The sequence below is a fragment of the Cenococcum geophilum genome (genome assembly GCF_001692895.1).
Source record: "Cenococcum geophilum 1.58 unplaced genomic scaffold K441scaffold_47, whole genome shotgun sequence".
Taxonomy (NCBI): Eukaryota; Fungi; Ascomycota; class Dothideomycetes; order Gloniales; family Gloniaceae; genus Cenococcum; species Cenococcum geophilum.
Genome location: NW_027137605.1, coordinates 1,038,577 through 1,056,502, shown reverse-complemented (window position 1 = coordinate 1,056,502; position 17,926 = coordinate 1,038,577). Strand labels below are relative to the sequence as shown.

At 49.1% G+C, this 17,926-nt stretch overlaps 4 protein-coding genes across 4 annotated transcripts; 2 read left to right on the top strand and 2 right to left on the bottom strand.

The window, feature by feature from the left end:
- Nucleotides 1–359: 359 nt before the first annotated feature.
- Nucleotides 360–2,907, bottom strand: K441DRAFT_579322 (TPR-like protein; the record flags this gene model as incomplete). The annotated part of the gene is made up of 2 exons (XM_067644331.1): nucleotides 360–2,544; nucleotides 2,594–2,907. The coding sequence occupies 2 exons, from the start codon at nucleotides 2,905–2,907 to the stop codon at nucleotides 360–362; spliced, it is 2,499 nt and encodes an 832-aa protein (XP_067499971.1).
- Nucleotides 2,908–5,231: 2,324 nt separating this feature from the next.
- K441DRAFT_579234 (glycoside hydrolase family 72 protein) lies at nucleotides 5,232–6,753 on the bottom strand (the record flags this gene model as incomplete). The annotated part of the gene is made up of 5 exons (XM_067644326.1): nucleotides 5,232–5,965; nucleotides 6,023–6,127; nucleotides 6,191–6,305; nucleotides 6,369–6,580; nucleotides 6,633–6,753. The coding sequence occupies 5 exons, from the start codon at nucleotides 6,751–6,753 to the stop codon at nucleotides 5,232–5,234; spliced, it is 1,287 nt and encodes a 428-aa protein (XP_067499970.1).
- A 2,571-nt stretch (nucleotides 6,754–9,324) lies between these two features.
- On the top strand, nucleotides 9,325–11,111 carry K441DRAFT_689464 (putative efflux pump antibiotic resistance protein; the record flags this gene model as incomplete). Its single annotated transcript, XM_067652299.1, has 4 exons — nucleotides 9,325–9,494; nucleotides 9,540–9,855; nucleotides 9,912–10,027; nucleotides 10,079–11,111. 4 exons carry the CDS (start codon nucleotides 9,325–9,327, stop codon nucleotides 11,109–11,111), a joined length of 1,635 nt encoding a protein of 544 aa, XP_067499969.1.
- Nucleotides 11,112–14,899: 3,788 nt separating this feature from the next.
- K441DRAFT_689463 (aldehyde dehydrogenase) lies at nucleotides 14,900–16,866 on the top strand (the record flags this gene model as incomplete). The annotated part of the gene is made up of 5 exons (XM_067652298.1): nucleotides 14,900–15,039; nucleotides 15,104–15,334; nucleotides 15,450–16,249; nucleotides 16,397–16,723; nucleotides 16,820–16,866. The coding sequence occupies 5 exons, from the start codon at nucleotides 14,900–14,902 to the stop codon at nucleotides 16,864–16,866; spliced, it is 1,545 nt and encodes a 514-aa protein (XP_067499968.1).
- Between the last annotated feature and the right edge of the window lie 1,060 nt (nucleotides 16,867–17,926).

The window sequence follows — 17,926 nt, the reverse complement described above, 5'->3', positions numbered from 1 at the left end:
AAAGCTACTGCCAAGTGTTACTGTCCGGATCTTGGCCGGCCTCAGCCAGCCAGCCATATCCCAAGGGTCTAACCCGCCATATCCCATTTTATTAAAGATTTGTAAACTTCGACGGCATTACCTAGGGCCGAAGATACCAGGCTCTTTCGCTGTTTATTACGTTTTGCGTCGAGAATTCGCTGTGCATAAGGGCCGACCACTCTTACCCAATCTCAACCGGAATGACGCTATCATCTTCGATCGCCGTTCAGAGCTGCCAGGGCCGCAACGATATCCTGGCACCGTTTACTCGAACATCCGTTGCCAAAACGGCCGAAGTGACGGAATGTTAGTAGACAATTATATAAAGCCATGAAACATCACGGTGGTGGGCGGGGCGGATAGCTGATCTTCTGACTACTGCCGAGCATCCCCGCGAAGTTGCTCATGCTCATCAATGCGTCCGGGTACTCAGGTCCCGGCACGTTCTCGCTCAGTTCCAACGCCTGTCGGTGCATCTCCTCGGCAGCCTCGTACTTGCCTTGAACCATAAGCAGCACCGTGAGGTTGTTCATGCTTGTCAGCGTGTCCGGGTGCTTGGGGCCCAGCACCTTCTCACTCAGCTCCAGCGTCCGTCGATACATTTCCTCGGCAACCTCGTGCTTGCCTTGACCCTCGAGCACTAGTGCGAGGTTGTTCATGCTTGTCAGCGTGGACGGGTGCTCGGGGCCTAATACCTTCTCCCTTAGTTCCAGTGCCCGCCGATGCATTTCCTTGGCAGCCTCGTACTTGCCTTGACTCTCGAGCAACAGTGCGAGGTCGTTCATGCTTGCTAGCGTGTCCGGGTGTTCGCGGCCAAGCACCCTCTCCCTCAGCTCCAGCGTCAGCTGATGCGTCTCCTCGGCCTCCTCGTACTTGCCCCGACTCCTAAACACCAGTGCGAGGTTGTTCATACTCGTTAATGTGTCCGGATGCTCGGGGCCCAGCACTTTCTCACTCAGCTCCAGCTTCCGTCGATGCATCTCCTCGGCCGCCCCATACTTGCCCTGACTGTCGAGCACCTCCGCGAGGCTGTTCATGCTTGTCAGCGTGTCCGGGTGCTCGGGGCCCAGCACCTTCTCTCTCAGCTCTAGCGTCTGCCGATGCATCTCCTCGGCCTCCTCGTACTTGCCCTGACTCCTAAGCACTAGTGCGAGGTTACTCATGCCCGTCAGCGTGTCCGGGTGCTTGGGACCCAGCACCTTCTTCCTCAGCTCCAGCACCCTCCGGAGCTTCTCCTCGGCCGTCCCGTACTTGCCCTGATGCCTAAGTACCATTGCGAGGTTGTTCATACTTTTCAATGTGTCCGGATGCTCGAGGCCCAGTATATTTTCTCGTGTGGAAAGAGCACCCAAGACCCTTTCACAAGCAAGATTATACCGCCCTTGTGTTGTATCGTAGGAAGACATGTTATGAAGAAGCTTTGCACGCTGCAGCAAATTTGGGTCGGATATGAAGGTGTATCGAGTCACAGCTTGTACATGTGGAAACAATGCTTCGCATGTCACCCATGTCCCGTAATCACCAGATGGAAACGCTACTGTTAATATTTTCAGCGCCTCTTCTTGCCACTTAGCTGTTTCACCTTGAAGTCCAAGCCATCTTTGAGTCGACACCTGCACAAGTCGATGAATCTCAAAGCTTACTCCTCCCTTCTCAGAGGTGACCAAAGAGAAGGCTTGCAACATTCCAAGAGCGGTTGTGAACTCGGTTCCCCGCTCACCATCTCTAAGTAGAAGCGCCTTTGGAATTCCTTGTCGATCTAGAACAGCCATAAGAGACAATATCTCAGCTGCACGTGGCTTTTGTTTTCTGATCTGGTCAAAGGACACTTTCCATGATCGAATGACAGAATTTTGACTCTCGAAGTCTCGCCTAAGATCCGGTAGGTCCTCACTCAAGAGATCTTGTATCTCAGAATCATCTGCGCGGATAACTTTAAGATATTCTTCAATCGTAATGCTATTATGCCTGATATAGGCAGCCGCTTGAGTAATTGCGAGAGGCAGGTACCCCAGAACTTCGAGAAGTTCGCTAGATTTGGTCTTGTCCAAACTCTTTTCCTGCGCCACTTTCGACCATAATAGTTTTTCGGCTTCTAGCGCAGCCATTGGCAAAACCATGATTGCTTTCTCTCCATTTACCAGTGTTTCTCCGACCCGTTTATCCCTTGTTGTGATTAATATCGAGCCATTTGAGCTACGAGGAAGGTAATTGACTAGCGGCGCTGTCTGTTCGCTACCCGCTGATGACAGGTTTGACTTAGTTCTGAAGAAGATTTCCATATTATCGGCATTGTCCAATACTAACAACCAGGACCCATGCGTATCATCGCTGAGCCATTCTGAGACAAGTTTGAATGTGTCAACGTTTGGCTTGTCCAGGCCAAGCAGGCAGAGCTTCCTTGCAATGTCTTTGTACGCTTGATCCATCCTGGAGACAGTGCTGGCATGTATCCAAAAGACATGGCTCTCAGGATGTTGATCTCGGAATCTATAGCAGTATTCGATTGCGACCTGGGATTTCCTGTTGGGCATGTCAGTGGATGTTAACCCTAATTACCAGGCAAACTCACCCCACTCCACCAATGCCGGCCAATGTAACACGCCTTTGCACTTCGAATTGTCTGCTAATCTCTGCAATAACATCTTGTCTGCCAATGAACTTTGAGTCCCTTTCAAATGGCACCACGAAGCATACTGTCCGCGATGGAGATATTCGGTCAGCCGCAGTGAGTGTAACGGTGACTCTATTTCTTGGCACGATGCAGAGAAGCTCTTTGGCGCATGCCGCCGCTGTGGCCGCCGCATAACCTTGCCATAGATCGTTCTTGAGATAATCCGCATGGTCACAGATCCCTCGTATGACTACACAGGGGAAAGTGTCCATCAGGCCGGCTGCCTCCATCTCAAAGCAGAGCACATCGCCGCCAAGCTCTTTCTTCAATTGATCCCTGGTTGCAGTATCCTTTATCACTTGATTTCCAGATGCAATGAGACCATAATGAACGACTGGATCATTTGGGCCTCGATACTTTAGCCTTTTAGCGGGGCGCGATTTGGTTGTGCTATCATCGTCTAAACGGTGACCATCTGTTGCATGCCACGATTCAGGTTGCGTACTCTGGTACGAAAAATTTTCTCCCATATTTGGATATTTTCTTAGCATATCTCCAAGGAATTCGGAGATATTATTTTTTCCCATCATATGCTTCTTTTCCAACGCGGAGATCGCAGACAGTAATACCTGAGGTGGTTTATTCAGTGACCCAGTGCGTTCAAATTTGCCTTCGGTTGTTTTCCCCCTATCATATTGCACCACTCCCCCGAACGTCCCTCCGGGCTTGCTGACCACGACATCGCCGAGTCGAATATCTCTTTCCGCATTAGGTACTCCGCCTCCGATGCCCACCATTAGGCCAATCCTTATCGACTCAAAGCTTGACAGCATCTGCGTTGCAACCGTAGCTGCAGGGTTGGTGCCGTATACTCCAGCTGGAAGACAGGCGATAACGACGTTATGTTCACCGATATGACCAAGAGTGTACACATTATGGTCATTTGGAAGCCGCTTTCGTGGTTCCTCATGCCGATATGACCAAGAGTGTACACATTATGGTCATTTGGAAGCCGCTTTCGTGGTTCCTCATGCCGATATGACCAAGAGTGTACACATTATGGTCATTTGGAAGCCGCTTTCGTGGTTCCTCATGAATTTCATCTAGCATGGATGTTGCTGCAGCCGCCTCTAAGGGCAAGGCACAGATCCATCCCACTGTGTAGTCTTCATTCGGTAGAGAGGCTAAGGGCATAGTGTAGGAACGGTGTCGTAGTGTAGTTGTGTTGTTCTGAAGCCTTGATGCCGGAATGAGAAGGAAAGGCTTGTTCTCATAATCGCGGCGACTTCGTTGTAAGCTGTGTGCCGTTGAAACTAGCAAGGCCGCTCTCAATCATCGTTAAGCTCCTCCTCCTTCGGCAGTATCCCTTCGCACGTTGGAGTCCTACACTTGGCGCCAAGCCTAGGCCCAGCTGTACACACGGGCGCCCAATGCGCGCCTCTTATTGGCCAGGCCCTTATCGATACCGTAGGACGCAAACCAACGTGCGAAGGGATAGCGTACGATATTAAGACGAGACTGAGGGCAACTCAGTTATTAAGAGAAGCTTAAGTATGAAAGCTCCACAATGGAAACCCAGTCAGCGAAATTGTTGTGTACTGTGGGCTAGGGGTTGCAAAGGGTTAGACGGGCGTGAGTTGGCTTTTGACCTCATTCCGTTTCTCACGGTGTTGCGCGGGAACGAGTAGTCAGCCGCAGTAATACAGTGACCGATACGCACTAAGTTCGCCAAAGTCAGGTGGGACGGACCCAAATGACACAAAGTTGCTATAGGAACTGGTAACGCGCTGATGCCCTGAAATGAGCTGAGTATTGTAGTGGGAAGGGAGGAAGGAAGGGAGCAGGCGGGTGTGAAAATTCGGCCAGCGCAACAGAACGACACAAATTGCCCCGGCAATCAGCCGGAGGGCCTTGAGCACAGACTGTATTGTAAAGGACTTGCTTTAACTAAAGTCTTTGGGTATATATCTGAACCTGGAGCCGGGTCTTCAGATAGATACCTAACCTAGGTACCTAGGAATAAAACTAATGTAGAATTCCCGAAGATACAATTAATTTCGTAAACGCTCTTACCTATCCTTCCATTAGTCGCACCTCTCCCCTCAACTATCACACATAAAGATACAGATACATGTATCTATTTTGTCCCATTTCAATTCATCCATTTAACCATTGACCCAAACCCCCTCCAATCCAAACCGTTATATCATCAGATAGAAAAAAGCACCCTTAACGCCACGCTATCATAAGATATGCAAACGTCTAAGAAAGCGCCTAAACTCGTCACCAATTACCAAGCCCAAGCCCATATATCTACTCCGGAACCCGTTCCTCGGAAAAGAAAATCCAGCTCCCAGCTCCCGGCACCCCGAGCTCATCGTTAGCGAGGAAAGAAAAATTAAGCGCCACGAAACGTGGCACGGATGGAGAAAAGCCCGGCAGCCTGGCTTGCGCGGGGAGAAGCAAAAATAGACAAGAAGGGAAGACATACAAACCGCCCGCCTGCATCATGAGCGCGGCGTGCGGCAATCGCTCTACGGATTTTTACCCTTGACTTCGAACGTAATGTCGTACTTAAGCTCGTCCTCTCATCTCCTTACATCCACCAGAAGAACGTAAGCATCACGGTCACCAGTCCCACGCTCATCCCCTTCACTTCTTTGCCCATGCTCGCCGCACCCGTCTTCGTTGGCGTTGCCGCTGCTCCAGTCCCACCGGCTGCCGTGCCCTTGGTGATAGAGCTCTGAATCGCCGCATCAAACGTTTGGCCCAACGAAGGGAGTACGACACCGCCATTAACCTCCCACACACCACTCGTATACGCAGGGCACGGCGGCGGGGTAAGCGTCGGCGTGTAGTCACTCTCCTTGACACCGGACGGGGTGAGCGTCTTCCACTGGCTGCTGAGATACGTGAAGTCCGGCGAGATAGGCGTCGGGGTTCCGGAGCGCGTGTATCCGTCTGGTGGGGCGTCAGAGACCGTGGGGTCGACCTTCTTGCCGTAGGAGACCAAGCCATAGTCGTTAGACTCCTCGATCCACTCGTAGATGATCGCGCCGGACCAGTAGGGCGTCATCTTGTCGCCGAAGATGGCGGCTTGGTCCCCGAAGGTGCGCGGACGCGGCTTGATGCAGCCGGTTTCGGAGAGGAAGATCGGGATGTTGTAGGTGGTGACATTGGCGGTGAGCTCTGAGTAGCCGGAGATTGTGTATGAGGAGGCGGTGCCGCACCATTCGTAGGCATTGAGCGAGAAGAAATCGAGAGATTCGCTGCTGTTGGTGCCGCAGGCGAGGTAGTTTTGGAGCATGGGCCGGAGACTGGAGATGTCGGCTGGGGGAGGGTTAGCATAAAAAGAAAAGGTAAGAGGGATGTGAGACAGAAGCTTACCGGCAGAGTAGCCAACCGGGATATTACGGTAGTTTTTAGAGTTGCGATAAGCTTTGACATCTCGGGCTGCTGCTTTAACGTATGGGGCTGCGACAGAGCCGTCACCTGTGGAATATATGATTAGATATGAGGATTCTCTCCGATGTGCATTCATTGGCTGGGACTTACCAGTAGTGAGGACTTCGTTTCCTACGAAGAAGCCGGCGGTGTTATTATACTTCTGGAATTCATCCATGACCTGCTCAAAGGCAGACAATTGAGTTTCGTTCCAGTGGGGAGCATCCTATCCATGCCAATCGCGTCAGTATGCCTTTACCGACTTGCACTTTCGTTGGATCGTCCATACCTGCTCAATCTGTGTAGTGAAAGTGTCCAGATCCACAAACAAGTATATCCCAGCATCAGCAAATGTAGACATGCAGTCCGTGTGGTTCTGAGCGCCGTCGACATGGTAGACGCGTATCGTGTTGGCACCGAGCTTCTGCATCAGGGCAGCATCGAGCTTACATTGGGTGTTGTCGATAAGAGGGTCATCTGGGAGGAGTTGATAGGCAATTCCTGCAGACCAACGGTATTAGAGGGAACAACTGGGTTTGAAAGGAGTGCGAACCTTTGATGAAGAATTGGTCACCATCGCTAGTGAAGAATTTGGAGCCCTTGACCGAAATTGTTGGAATGGCACCAACGGTAGCCAGGCCTGCAAGCAAGCAGGAGAGAATAGCAGAACGCATGGTGAATATCCAGCGTAAGCTATCAATTATGGAGCGTTACGTCGAGACCAGCTAGAGAGATGGCAGAGCGGGAGCGTGGGAGGTAGATGGGCGAGAAGCTCACAGTCAGTGAAGCAATGTGACAAACAATTGTAGCGACGGAGTTGAACGAGCGACTCTGCAAGCTGGGATACAGCTCCTGCCTCGAAAGGATCGAGGATGGAGGATCAACTGTCAATTGAAGCGAGGGAGAGTAAGAGCTCAAGGCAGTAACGAGGGAAGAGGAGAGGGAAAAAGGACCAATTTTCAGTGTTGAGGAAGTTGGTCAACCACGCGTCCTCAGCTTGGAAAGTTGCGCCATGAATAGCTGGCCCGAAGTAGCCAAAAGAGTTCCATAGTGGCTGCATCCAACCAAGTGTTGCGGCAAATATCAAGAAAATGCACCCACACCCATGCATACACCATGCACACACCATGCACCGAACCGGCCTAGCTTCCGTCAGAGACTGCGACCATGACTGCCGCTATGACTGCGATAAGGACACGCCACTGGACCAACGCTCATTACCCCGGTCCATTGGCCAATCCGCCGAAACAAGCCTTTGGAAGAACTTCCGCTAAGGCTTTCCGTGGCTGCTTGAAACGTCCATGGCAGGATCAACGGCCACACTCTGAAACCACTCTCCATCGGCATTTGGTTCTGCGGCATGTCTTTCATTCATCTCCAACGGCCGTCATCCTTAGGAGACTTTTGATTACGGCGAAGGATGATGGCTTCTCACAGTCGTTGGCAAGACCCTTTGCTCCTTAAATTGAGCCCAAATGAAATCGGAGTAGGGTGCCATTCCCGATCTGGACAGCGATTACCTTCACTGGATGACTGACAGCTCCGACCTGCATTGACAGCGACCAGCATAGTGTGCCACCACCGACCCGTGTGTCTTTTGTTATGCTACAACGTGCGGCCGATGTTTGATGCTGCGAACAGAAAAAAGAGTTCGCAGGCTGAAAAGCTTCGTCGGCGAACTGCGCGCGGGCAATAGCGGGGGCGCTCCGGCAAGATTCCCCCCACCCCGATCGAGGCTCTGACCCAATCCTGCTACTGTACTCTTAGTGGGCCTAATCCCATCTCGCACATTCCTGCTTAGGAGATTGTCGCTATGTGTCAGCCTCCCATCTGTACTCGTCTTTTGCAAATTTGTGTGAGAATTCTACGACAAAGATAACGCTACGAACTAGACCCATCTGTATGCTGTTTTAAGTAGGTTACACGGGTTCCCTGCCGCGTCAACGGTAAGCTATCGCCAGATGCAGCGTCACGCATCTCGGATGTGGCCTTGTGCATAAATGACTGGACCACACCGTCTGTTATTCCATTTCTCTTTCCCCCTAGAATGTATTCGCCCATGTTCTTGATTCCCAACTCCCCTTTATCTGACATATATGACTTCCTGTAAATTGATTTTTGTCACGTGGGGATGCAGGTGTATGGTGGTGTGAGGACTCCATAAGGAATATATACAAGGCGAAGCAACCACGTGATCTCAGGAAGCTCCTGTGGATGTCCACGTACCCCCCCCTTACCAACAATTTTCACACAATCCGAATGGAGCGTGACAGCACGAGATCTCTTAACTGATGTGAGCAACAAAACTCACCGTCCTTTAATTTCTGCTCCTCTCCTTTCGTTATTTGATGCTCACTTCATTTCTGCAAGTATTCTACCTTTCCGTTGACCACTATGTTGTCGCTCGAAGCTGTGCTCTTTGAAGCGCGATCCATTTTTCACAGGGAGCGTACCAGATGAGCTCTTGAAGGGCTCCACAACGTAATTTGCAAATAAATTTGTATAACTTTCTCGACTAAGGGTCTTCAATACCGCAAGCCATGCCAAGAGATATAGAAAATCTCTAGGAGGTTTAGGAAATTTTAAAATGCTAGAATCCTTTGGATCCAAAGATAATTAAAGAAGAATCTATGTTAAACGATAAATCAAAGGCTTAAAATTTACTTGAGTAAATTATAGCTAAATTTTATTAATTATAAGGCGCCCCTAAGCTAAGCTAAATCAGGGTAATCAGAGAGAGCTAAGTCGCCTTATAAGTTAAGAACTCTATTATAAGATCTATCTCTATATTTTATAAATGACTTTATAATTACAGAGCTATAGTAAAGCAATACTAGAGGCAATTTTAAGCTTAATATAACCCTGGTAACCTATACATATTACTTTTAAAGTACTACCTTATTCTAAAATAAGTCGATTAATCCGAATTAAAGCCGATTAAAGCGATACACGACTCATTCTAGAACAAGGTCGACTCGTTCCGGAATGAGGTAAAAAGGTCCCAGAATATCGCGCGTACCGGTATCAGTCGGAACAAGGGTTCTCTAAACCTTTGTATTCCCTTTATAAGTAGATTGAAGGCCTGACCGGCTTCCACTGCATCGTGGAAGGTAGAAATAGCTTGCCACCTCTAAATCAACATCAACATCACCCCCCATATAAAATCGTGAGGCACCTCTTCTTCCACCTATTACAAGTCCTTATTCTATTCGTCACTCTACCTCGCCTATGCCGATTGCCCCAAAATGGACACCACTGTAGTGAATGCTACGGCAGATGGACAGGCCGGTGATGCAGAAAAATGTGCGACTGTTGATATTCCTCACGCCAACAGTGTTGATCATGCTTTTGAAGGCTACCTGTCTGGCGCCAAAGTCGGCCTGGGCAAGAAGCAATTTTGGATCGTGCTCCTCGGGTAAAACGCTCCTCGCTACTATTGAATCATCTAACCTTTCTGGAGGCTCAATATTGGCATGCTTCTTGTTGCGCTTGACTTCAACATTATCGCTACCGCTTTGCCCACCATCTCATCCGAATTTCAAGAGTATAGGCAATCAGCATGGCTTGGGACCGGTTTCCTTGTCTCTTTTGCTCTGGCACTGCCTATCTACTCTAAATTGGGCGCTATCTTCGGCAACGGTGCTATGTTCAATGTTGGAACCGTCATATTCATACTTGGGAGTGGCCTCTGCGGCGGTTCCGAAAGTATGAATATGCTGATCGTGTCACGTGTCATACAAGGAATTGGTGGAAGTGGCATCTATGGTCTAGTTAACGTGAGGAAGGAATCATTGCTCTTATTTACGTGGCATTTTGACTAACCATACAACAGGTTATTGTCACTGACCTTGTGCCTTTGAAAGACGTGGGGAAGTATCTCTCTACCACCAGTCTGATTTGGGTATTGGCCGATGTCGCTGGACCTCTTCTTGGAGGCGCCTTTTCTCAGTAATTATGTTCTATCTCCACCTGATTTGAATCCCCTAACCTTTGCTTCAGATATGTCACCTGGCGATGGTGCTTCTATATCAACCTCTGTATCTCGCCTATTAGTTTAATTATAAGCATCTTTGCCTTGAAGCTGCCTATGCTGCCACGGAGCATGTTGAAGGAAAAGTTTCTGCAGCTTGACTATATCGGCATTCTTGTGCTAGCCGGTGGCACTGTTTGCATCTTGCTAGGTGTCTCGTGGGGCGGCAATGCCTTTGCTTGGAGTGACAGCCACGTAGCTGGCTGCCTTGTCGGGGGTTTCGTCCTACTCGGGCTTTTTATTCTTATCGAGCACCGCGTAAAAGACCCGGTCATCGATCCATCGCTGTTTCGCAACCACACTGTCCTTGCTATCACGGCTGCGGAATTTTTTTACGGCGCTAACCTCATCGGTCTCATGTATTATGTCCCGCAGTTCTTCCAGCTTGTATTTGACGACACGGCCACCCTATCTGGCGTCGGCCTTTTGCCCATGATGATCGGCCTGGGTATTGGAAACCCCATTGCCGCCTTTATCACATCAAAGTACGAAGTCAGCCTTACCAACGCCCAGGTTGGCGCTGCTTTGCAAGTGCTTGCAAGTGGCCTTATGGCACGTTGGAATGCCCACACCAGCCGTGCTGAAGCTATTGTTCTCCTCGTTATTCTCGGCATGGGTCAGGGTGCAGCTATGTCCGGACTGCTGCTCACCGCGCAAGTAGCCACAACGCCGGATCTCGTCGGCATCGTAACAGGACTTGCCATCTTCGCGCAGGCGGTTGGAGATATTTCCGGAGTCGCACTCTTCGCTGCAGTCTACATCAACAAGTTGCGTTCATCCCTATCAGGCCTGGCACTCTCATCCGCACAGATCGAAGAGATTCTGCAAGACGTGCAGTCAATCAGGCATTCCTATTCACCCGAATCACGAACCCAAATCGTAAACGCATATGCGATCAGTATGCGCAACGGCTGGTGGTTAATGTTTGCGTGTGCGGGTGCGCTGCTGCTTCTAACCTTTTTAGCGAAGCAACATAAATTTCAAACTGGATTATCGACGTAGAAAGGCGGCCAAACCGTCAGCCACGAATCTCATGCTAGCTCAATCTGAGGACTAGCTAGCGCGGCCAGACATTATGGAACAGCGTCTGTGGGCTGCGGTTCTGTGAAGTTGGTTACGGGATTTCTTACTACCGATCAGCGAACAGTTCCGTACCAGTCTTTTCCCGACTCACCAGCTGTATTGGAAGCATCAGTGCGATACGCTTTGAATGGTGTTCTACTAGATGGCGCCTCCGGTGCGTCTCCAGAAGTACTTCTTGAAGCGAATCTAATCCAGAGGATGCGATAAGCACTTGACACGCGTAATGGATTCCCGAAGGATTTTCAAGTATTTTGCATCACTAGTATGGATGACCTAGGATAGCACTTGCCTGAGTTGCGTATCCCGTGGTATTCAAACCGTGCCGTGGGTGAAACTCTGACGGAGTGCTTAAAGCTGCCTGAGGATTAGAGCTTCGCAACGCAATCCAGAACCCAGGGCAGATACAGGGAATCCAAATGACATTCCTGAGACATACGTCTCTAACCCCGAGGTAGACGGTAACTTTGCCCTTGTCGACGGCTTTCCCAGGGCCGTGGATGTAGCACCACTCTGTGCAGCTTTGTTCGATCCCGGGACTAATTTTCTCGAGACCGGCATGCTATGCCCACCTACAGTTTCGCTCTATGAGCATGACCTCATTCGTAAGACTCTCCCGCACAAATCCTTGCTCTTGGTTTTCGGGCAGGCATATTCCACCTCGAGGCTCGTGTGACGAACTCATCCGTGCAATATACACCTGTTCCAGAACTCAACCTCGGCCAGCGTCCTACTTCCCATACTCCACATCCAAGCACACACCCAAGCACATTTCTCGTCGAGGTCAATGCGCGTGCGCCTGGAACTGCTGCCATCTGGCCTACGCTCCTCGCTAGCGGCATTGATTATTCCGCGCTTCATTTACTATTAGCCCTCCCTCCCTCGTGTCTGTCAAGCGTGAAACGTCTGCAAGTATTTTCCACCCATTTGCCGTAGCGTTAAGAAGTAGCATCCACTAAATCTCGTATTCATTCCTGTCATTCATGCAAGTGCTGGATCCGCGCGAAAGACACAGGCGCACTCGCATTTGCAGTCTACTTTGGGTGTTAGCTAAGGGGAGAAGCGAGGCGATAAAGCTAGGAGAGGAGATTAGAAAGGAAGTACCCGTTATAATTGAATAGGAAATGGTTGAGAATAGTGCTGGCAATAATTAGTTAGTTAGTTACGATTATGTTGTATTATATAGGAACATAACCAACCTAATCATAATCGCACCTGCTGATTATGTTACGTAGATATAACTATATAATCAACTGCGGAAATAGCGGAAATAAAAAGAGGGAGAGGTAGAGCTTTAAGGGGGAGCTCTGGAAAAGCTCTGAGGCACGGGCCTCCACGTGATGTTATCTACACGTGATGTATCACGTGTAGATAACTCACTTGCCTAAAGGACGTAATCAATACAACTACATAACCAAATTAGAATCACTTTCTTTGATTATATAATAATCGGAATCATGGGGCTGATTATGGTTATATAGTTATTGCCATCACTGGTTGAGAATTCGGAGTTTAGAACCAGCAGAGAATTGTTTTCTCCCTTCAACTGAGCGGGGCCGCCAAACCCTCATCTTGGCACGTGCGCAAAGCCTTGCCGATAACTCCACAACTGCACTTCTACAGATTCACCGCACGGTTGACCAAATCAATCATACACACCCATATCGCCTACCATCTACTTTCTCGTCGCAGTCTAGCCGTGAATAACACCCGGAAAGTAACTTTAGGGATTATTGTAGCTTTCGCCGTACCCATTACGCTTCTTTAGAACCTTCCATATGTTCGCTGGTCATTATAGCCTTTCAAAGTGAGCCCCTAATACCACCATGAATATTTTGACGCCCTTACTAAATCTTCTCCATAGATACTCGTCATTACCCTCCACGAATTCGGACACATCATAACTGCATGCTATACTGGCGGACGTGCTAAGTCTACCCTAATCTACACGAGGGCGGAGTTACACATACAGGGAGGTATTAGTGCTATTACCTCCCAGCTGGCTATCTAGGCTACTGCTCAGTTCCGTGTCAAGTTCGCACATGTTCAGAAGGATTACGTAGTCCTCATTCACGCTGCAGCTGGAGGTATGGCAGGCCTTGATCAATGTCTGCAAGCGCATTGGTGCCCCTATCATTGCAGCCGTAGGCACACCGGAAGAGAAAGGGTTTCTTATATAAACATTTGGCATCCCAGGGAGCAAGATCTTCCCCTCCCGAGATCCTTCATTTGAGCATGGTATTATGAGACTGACAGGAGGTAAAGGCGTTGGTGTTGTAGTGTTGACCGGACAATTCAAAATGAGAACTCTGTCGATTCATGCTGGCTCTAGAAGCTCTTTGTATACATAAGGTAGGTGCAGGCAGCAAAGGGGGGTGGTAGGCAACAGAAGCAGGGTAAGCAAATCCGATCCTGGTCGACATGTAGTGAACTCAGTGGCGGGCGAATTGCTCAAGAGGATCTGGAATTGCATAGTGTCTTTCGGCAAGTTCATCGAACTCAGAAAAGCGGGCATCGCCGACAACTCTCGGTTGGAAATGAAGATGTTTAGCAAAAACGTCACCTTCCCAGCTTTCGACTATGGGCGATTGGTCTCCCATGAATCCCGCGGTTATTAGATATTCTTCCTAGATATCTTGGATACCCGGAAGCCTTAATGGAAACTTCGCGAAGGATAGTTCAGCATATTGCATTAAGTATTCGCGAATCCAAGAAGACAAGCACTAATCTCATCAGCAAAACGATTACATAGAGGTTGATTACTCAGACTCTTGGAGAGACTTTAAGGACGGCAACTCATATTCACTGCGCTTAAGGACTTAGATTACTCTAGCGGTTTTTTTTTTCTTGAATATAAAACCAAGATCCTATAAAACTGAAACCCAAAGTTTGCGATATTGAGAGCCATGCTTGAAAAGAATATCCCGTACAAGACTTGACACATCCATCTCCTTAGTTAGGCGCAAAATTCAAATGCTGGGTAGCAATAGTCTGAAAAACTTATCCAAAATTAGGTGCTGGGGAGCACATTTAGGCCAACGGCCGTATCGTGCCTATTAACCTATTGTATTACTTCACTTTAACGTGAAGCCTTCAACTCGGAGCTGAATAATGCAGTATGTTCAACTTTGAAATACGTTTAATTTCTAAGCATCGGCGTTGGTACTTATAGTATCTAGTGCTTACGTGCTGTGCATTCATCGCCAAGCTATGCAACACTCGCGATATCAGTCCAAAGCGAGAAGGGCGCATACACCTGGTCATTTATTTGAGAACAAAGTTAGATTATCGCTATATAATCAGACAGTAATAGGAAATGATTGTGTCATGAAGTTTCAGCTGCGGAATTCGTTCTTCGAGGCCAGCATATCTACGATTTACTCTAAGGCAATCATGATAGCTAGCTGTTCTGGTGTTGAGCGGCCGAGATCCGGCAAGCCACGCTTGCCTCAAATAGGAATGTTGCGGGGCTTGCCTTACGTAGTGCAAACCGAGGCCTCCTTGATTTGAGAATACCCGTGAAGTTTGCGGGAGACAATCTATATAGGCGGCGAAACTGTCCGTCTCCTTGTCTATTCCTTAATCCATATTTCCCCTGCCTTCTTAAAGCTTCGCGTCGCCATTGAAAGCTTCGGAAGCTCCTCCTTACCCCTTGACAAGCTTCATCGAATTCAAAGCTTAAAAGCTCCACATTGAAAGACTTTCTCATCATGGCTGAAATCCCCCCTTTAGAGTACACAAAGCTTGAGAGTATTCCTGCTATTGCCAATGGGGTCCGTCAAGCTTTCCTTTCGCATAAGAGCAGGCCGCTTGAGTACAGAGTCCAGCAGTTGAGGAAGCTATATTGGGGGTAAGCCCTCCTTTACCCTATACTCACAACCCTCCCAATTCTAACTCCACTCCACGTTGCGCAGCTTGAAAGATAACCAGGCCCTTATCCTTGAAGCCTGCAAGCGCGACCTAGGTAAATCCAACTTCGAAACCTACCTCACAGAAGTCGGATGGTGCTTGAACGACATCGTTTTCATGAGCAACAACCTGGCCAAATTCGCGCAAGACGAGTCGCCACTGGATATGGCATTCACGAACAAGCTCTTTGGACCTAAGATTAGGAAGGATCCATTGGGAACAGTTTTGATCATTGGGTATATTTTTCCTTGCCTGGGTGATTCCACTACAGCCTCAAATCCCATTTTGTGGTCTATAGTTCAAGCGGAAGTACGGAGAAAATAAATGCTAACACAATTGCATTGCCTCTAGAGCCTATAACTTCCCCATCCAACTCTCCCTCGGCCCCTTCATCGGCGCCATCTCCGCCGGCTGCACCGCGATCCTTAAGCCTTCTGAATCCGCCCCCGCCGCCGCGGCCGTGATGCAGAAAATTATCGCCGAGTCACTCGACCCCTCCGCATATACAGTCGTGCAGGGCGCGGTCCCCGAAACCACCGCTCTGCTGGATCAGAAGTGGGACAAGATATTCTACACCGGTTCGGCAACCGTCGGAACGATTATCGCGAAGAAGGCAGCGGAGACGCTGACGCCCGTGACGCTGGAACTAGGTGGCAAGAATCCGGCGATTATTACGAAGCATGCGGATGCGAGGCTCGCGGCGAGGAGATTGCTGTGGGCCAAAGTGCTGAATGCGGGACAGGTGTGTGTGTCACAGAACTATGTTCTGGTCGACAAGGAGATCCTGCCGGCATTCTTGAAAGAGCTGAAGGTTGCGCTGAGCGAGTTCTTCCCCGAAGGTGCACAGAAATCACCAGATTACGGACGTATTGTAAACGCAAGACAGTTCCAGCGGCTGAAGAAGATGCTGGATGAAAGTTCCGGCAAGATCCTGTTGGGCGGAACAATGGATGAGAAGGATTTGTTTTTGGAGCCCACAGTCGTGCAGGTGGATAGTCCGACGGACAGTCTCGTAGCTGAGGAGAGTTTTGGCCCACTAATTCCCGTGTTACCGGTGAGCAATTTGGACGAGGCTATTAAGATCGCGAATGAGGTGCAGGATACGCCCTTAGGTATCTATCCATTCGGGAATAAGCAAGAGACTGAGAAAGGTGCGTGTAATCGGCTTCTCTGTGCCGAACGCCCTGCAGAAATCACTCCGTTCCTTCCCCGTCCCTTCCCGTTCTCAGCCTTATCGCTCAGCCTTGTCGTCCACCCCTTTCACGTGACATAATAGTCAATTCTAACCACCCTCGTAGTTCTCTCGCAGACCCGCAGTGGTGGAGCCTCCATAAATGATGGCTTTTTTCACGCCTCCATCCCAACAATGCCCTTTGGTGGTGTAGGGTCGTCCGGTCAGGGTGCTTACCGCGGCCGAGCCTCTTTCGACGTATTCACTCACCGACGCTCCATTACCACCACACCGGCCTGGATCGAAGGGATGCTCGACATACGCTACCCCCCGTATACGCCAGCTAAGCAGAAGAAGTTTGCAGGCATGAATGAGATAAAGCCAAACTTTGATCGGAACGGAAAGGAGATCGGTTGGACCTGGTCGATTTTGGGACTAGGGGCTGGAAGCAAAGGTAAGGGGGTTGGCAGGTGGTTAGCCGTACTGCTTGGTGAGTCTTGTGCTGAATATTCTGGTTTTTCAGGGTAGGCGATACTGATTATCCTCATAGTCGCCATAAGCGTACGGATGTATTTGCAGAGGAGGTCTAATCTTTGAGAGTAGTAAGGGATGACGAGGGAAATAATTGGTCCATAGGACTTCTTAAGAATTTTTGTCGTAAACGAGTAGCTATACCCCCACTCTTTTTTGGCTGAAAAGGCTGGATGGGTAAATCGGACGATTGAATTGTATTATGTTAATCGGTGCTGGAATATCAGTGGATTCCAAGGGTCTTCAATACGGCGTCTTCGAAACAGTTCAGATAATCGACAGATAGTGCGAGCGTCATAGTCTTTCGACATCTATAGGAAGGAAGCGGGAGCTTCTTCCAATTCACCAAGACGAAGCATCTCTTGTGAAATTTCACCGTCTGAGCCACGGATCCGGAGTTGCACGAAAAATCTGGGACTTTTGCAAGTGGCCCAGGTATAACCTGCCGGCGTTGAGTATTGATTCCTGACTCGAATATGCGGTATGACAAAGCGTTCTAGCTTTCATAGCCAAACCCTAGGGTACGCTGGGAAATTCCCAGCACCCCACAGAGTTTTTCTTCCTCGAGAACAGGTAGCTTGCTGAGAGTGGCGGTTTAGATGGCCGAAGTGCACGGGCTGCTAGCGTGTATGTCCTCTTTGTGCCATAGTATATCCTTCTGAAAGAGACTGAAATGAGCCCATTTGCTGACTTCGTAATGATGGCTTTGTGTCGGGCTGGAAACCCTTCAAACGAGTCATAGCATGGTTCTAAGGTTTGATATTTTGAATCTCGTTTCGGTCTATCTCAGGTATTTTTATTCAACATGCCAAAAGTGCTTTGAACATGCGCAGGCGCTGTTTGTTCCTCTAAGTTATTCTTCTAGTTTGTGGTTTTCCGTATTATTGCACACATTTTGGAGCCCACCTGAAGATAATGAAAGCGGATCGCATGCTAGATAGCAAGCATAGCATTTCGGGGAAAGAAACACGACAGGAATTTTCTAGGCCTAAAGGGTATATTATGTTGCTTCCCACAGAACATATTTAAGCTTTTACCTCGTGGTAGCAGAACTGAAATCACGAAAGCTTAGTTGGGACGCACCCTCTTGACCTACCTGAAACAATAGTAACTTTATTGCCCTCCT